General features: G+C 40.4%; 1 protein-coding gene across 1 annotated transcript; it reads right to left on the bottom strand.

The window, feature by feature from the left end:
• LOC129782199 (lamin Dm0-like) lies at window positions 1–2,081 on the bottom strand. Its single transcript, XM_055789567.1, has 2 exons — window positions 1,916–2,081; window positions 1–1,858 (listed from the first exon to the last, which is right to left on the bottom strand). The coding sequence occupies exon 2, from the start codon at window positions 1,790–1,792 to the stop codon at window positions 101–103; it is 1,692 nt and encodes a 563-aa protein (XP_055645542.1). The 5' UTR covers window positions 1,793–1,858; window positions 1,916–2,081; the 3' UTR covers window positions 1–100.
• Window positions 2,082–3,285: the final 1,204 nt, after the last annotated feature.

Below are 3,285 nucleotides of genomic sequence, written 5' to 3' on the forward strand. Positions count from 1 at the left end.
ATGCATATTTCTATATTTTCCTACAATCTACGTAGATATTCAAAAAAAAAGCTATACATGAAAGAAATAAACTCAAACACAATGCGTTAATATCATTTCGCTACATTATAGCACACTGTTCATCAGTTTTGGTCCCTTCCACGGCACTTCTCTCATTCTTCGATGGTTTGACAGAAGAAGCATTCACCCCAAGTCGTGTTCCACTTTCTTCGATGAAATATTTATCCTTATGGCCAGAAACATTTGCCGCCTTCATTTTCACCCGCTCCGCATGTGCCACTTCCTGTCCTTCCGCGTTGAGCAACACTGTGATCATGTTATCTCCCGTTGCCCAAGATTGACCCTTCATAACCGCACACGATGGGGAATCCGCTTTCTTACCAGCCGAATCCGACCAGATGGTGATGGTGGAGCTTCCCTCTATTTTGACACCTTTCGAAAACTTATAAACGGTGTCGGAATGTTCCGTTCGACGAATGAGCTGGAATCCTTCAAGCTTTTCGGACTTTTTTGATTTGTTCCTCAGCTTGATGAACTTTCCGTCCGGATCGCACTCCGCTATCTCGAGATCGCCTTTAGCGGATGAGGTGATGGAATAGTCCAGCGAATCGTCGAGCACATTCCGCTTCCGTTTGAGTGAAGGCGTACAGAATAAGCGCGAAGAGGTACTCAACGCGGTAGCCGTTGCGGAAGTGCTGTTTATACTTGGAGTTATGTTGAGGCGAGTTTCTTCGGAAGAAAGAAGCTTGTCGTACGCGGCAATTTCCATGTCGAGTGAGATTTTAATATCCATGAGATCCTGGTATTCTTTGATCTGCACAGACATCTGATCGCGCATTCGTCCAATTTCATTCTCGAGTTTTTGCCGCTCCTCATCATGCTGAATGCGTTCATCGGTGAGGCGACTTTCCAAGCTGCGGATTCTCGCATCGTACAGTTCGGATATTTCGTCCCGATTCATGCGCAGCTGAGCGTCGTATTGTTCTCGCAGCTCTTGTAGCGTTTGTTGGAGCTTCGTCTCATATTGTTCCATGAGAAAACCATCAATTTCACTTATTTCCGTTTGCCGTCGCACCTTACTTTCCGCCAGCTGTTGACTGTGAACCTGCTCCTTGAACGTCAACTCTTCCCGTAAACTCTGAATGTTATTCTCCAAGTCCACTCTGACCAGGGTTTCGTTTTCCAGATCTTTACGCATGTTTTCGAAAGTTTTCCGAAGCTTGGATGCCTCTTTATCGGCCTCTCTCAGTTCATCCTGTAGCTTCTTACGTTCCGAACAGACACTGTTGTAATTTGCTGTCAGCTCAACACATCTCGCTTCACTCGTCCGCGCTTCCTTCTCCAACTCACTTAGTTCCTTAGTTTTCTTGTTCAATTTCATCCTCAACTGATCATTCTCTTCCCAATACCGCTTCGCGTCGATTTCCACCCTCGCCCGCTCTCGTGCCGTCTCGTCCAGCAGCTTCCTTGCGTCCGTCAGCTCACCCTCATAAATCGCCTTTAGACTTTCCGCTTCGCGTTTCGCAGTATCCTGATAGGCGTTCATCTCCATCGACAATCGGGAGTTTTCCTGTTCCAAAAACCGGACCCGTTCGATGTAACAGGCCAGTCGATCGTTCAGATTCATCAGGCTGTTCTTTTCGTGCAGTCGGCTCCGTCGGGAAGGGCTAAGCGGTGATTCCGGTATCTCTGATCGGCTGGAAGTTGTGGACGCGGTGGAAGCCGCGGACGACACCGACTGCGCGCCGGATGTCGCCGCTGGGTTAGCATTTCTTTTCGGTCGTTGAGACATTTTGTTTCTTCGGCTGGCTGCAAATCAAGGACAAACGGTCCTCCTCACCGCGTATGCTTCAGTTCGCTGAAAGAAAGCCGTTGTTGTATCGTGAGAACGCATGTGAGAAGTACTTTTACTTACCAACAGTTTGCTGCGGACGACAAAAATATTCAGTACGACTCGTCAACGATAATTTTGATTCTCGAGCGGTAATTAAGTTAAAAACTCGCAGCTCTTACAAAACCATCCATTCACTGTGAATGCTTCCATGAACGCGTTGAAACTGAGATGGCTCCAATGCCCAAAACAAAGCAATAGCGAAACAATAGTGTAAAATAGAGTCCCACTACAACACCGATGAGCATCAAAATGGCTTACTAGTGGACACAGTTATCATATTTGCCACTTGTCTTTGCTGTTCACGGTATGAGTCCTTATCATGAATCATAGAAAAAAAAACTCTGCATGAAATATGCGTAACATAGGCCTGTTAATGTTTAATTACTGGTACCGTTTTGTCTCATATTCCGAACAGTCTCAAATTCCTAATACTTCATTTTTAAATGTAAATTAACTTAACTTTTATGTTAAAAAAATTAATAATGAAAACACAGATATTCTTTGAGGTATAGGCTTCATTTCGACATCATTTACAGGTATCGATACAGCCTATAATTTACAATATCAGACATTTGCAAAAAAGTGAGAGTCTAAACCAATGATAAAATGTGTGCGTTAGCTAATTCCGTAAAATACAGGAATTGTTCATTTTTCAGTTTTTGTAGTTGTTCAACTATTTTGTTTACTGTTTTTATGTTAAGTGTTAGAGAATGTAAGAACCTACAATAACGCATCTACGCATGATTCAAATTTCGAACACTTCATTTTCAAATGTAAATTTACTGAACTTTAATGTTATAAATAATTGAATAATCAAAACCCTGATATTCTTTTGGTTATAGCCTTCATTTTAGCATCATTTACATGTATCGATACAGCCTATAATTTATAATATTAAGCAATTGCAAAAAAATGACAGTCAAAACCAATGATAAAATGTTTGCGTTAACATATTTTGTAAAAAACATTCATTTTTCAGTTTTTGTAATTTTTTCAACTACTATGTTTGTTGTTTTCATGTTAAGTGCTAGAAATGGTAAGAATCTAAAATAAATGGATGAAATACAATGATATTTTATGCAGAAATCTTCATTAAAATTAGTGTTCGCAATATGAATCAAGTTTCTACGCATGATTCAAATGGCGAACACTTCACTTTGAATTGTGAATTAACTTTAATATGATAAATAATTTAAAATTTAAAACCCCGACATTATTTAAGTTATAGACTTCATTTTTTAATAATTTTTTTTCATTTTTTATCGATACCGATATAGCGCCCTTCGTCCCGAAACCCTGTGAACTATAAGAAACAAATACAATCAATAATTACAAAAGCAAAATCCAATTTTTCTACGAGCATAACATTTTTCCAAAAAAGAATAGCTAAA

Source organism: Toxorhynchites rutilus, unplaced genomic scaffold (genome assembly GCF_029784135.1).
Source record: "Toxorhynchites rutilus septentrionalis strain SRP unplaced genomic scaffold, ASM2978413v1 HiC_scaffold_455, whole genome shotgun sequence".
NCBI lineage: Eukaryota > Metazoa > Arthropoda > Insecta > Diptera > Culicidae > Toxorhynchites > Toxorhynchites rutilus.

Coding starts and splice junctions, on each gene's coding strand:
- LOC129782199 (XM_055789567.1), bottom strand. CDS start 1,792: ATGTCTCAACGACCGAAAAGAAATGCTAACCCAGCGGCGACATCCGGC.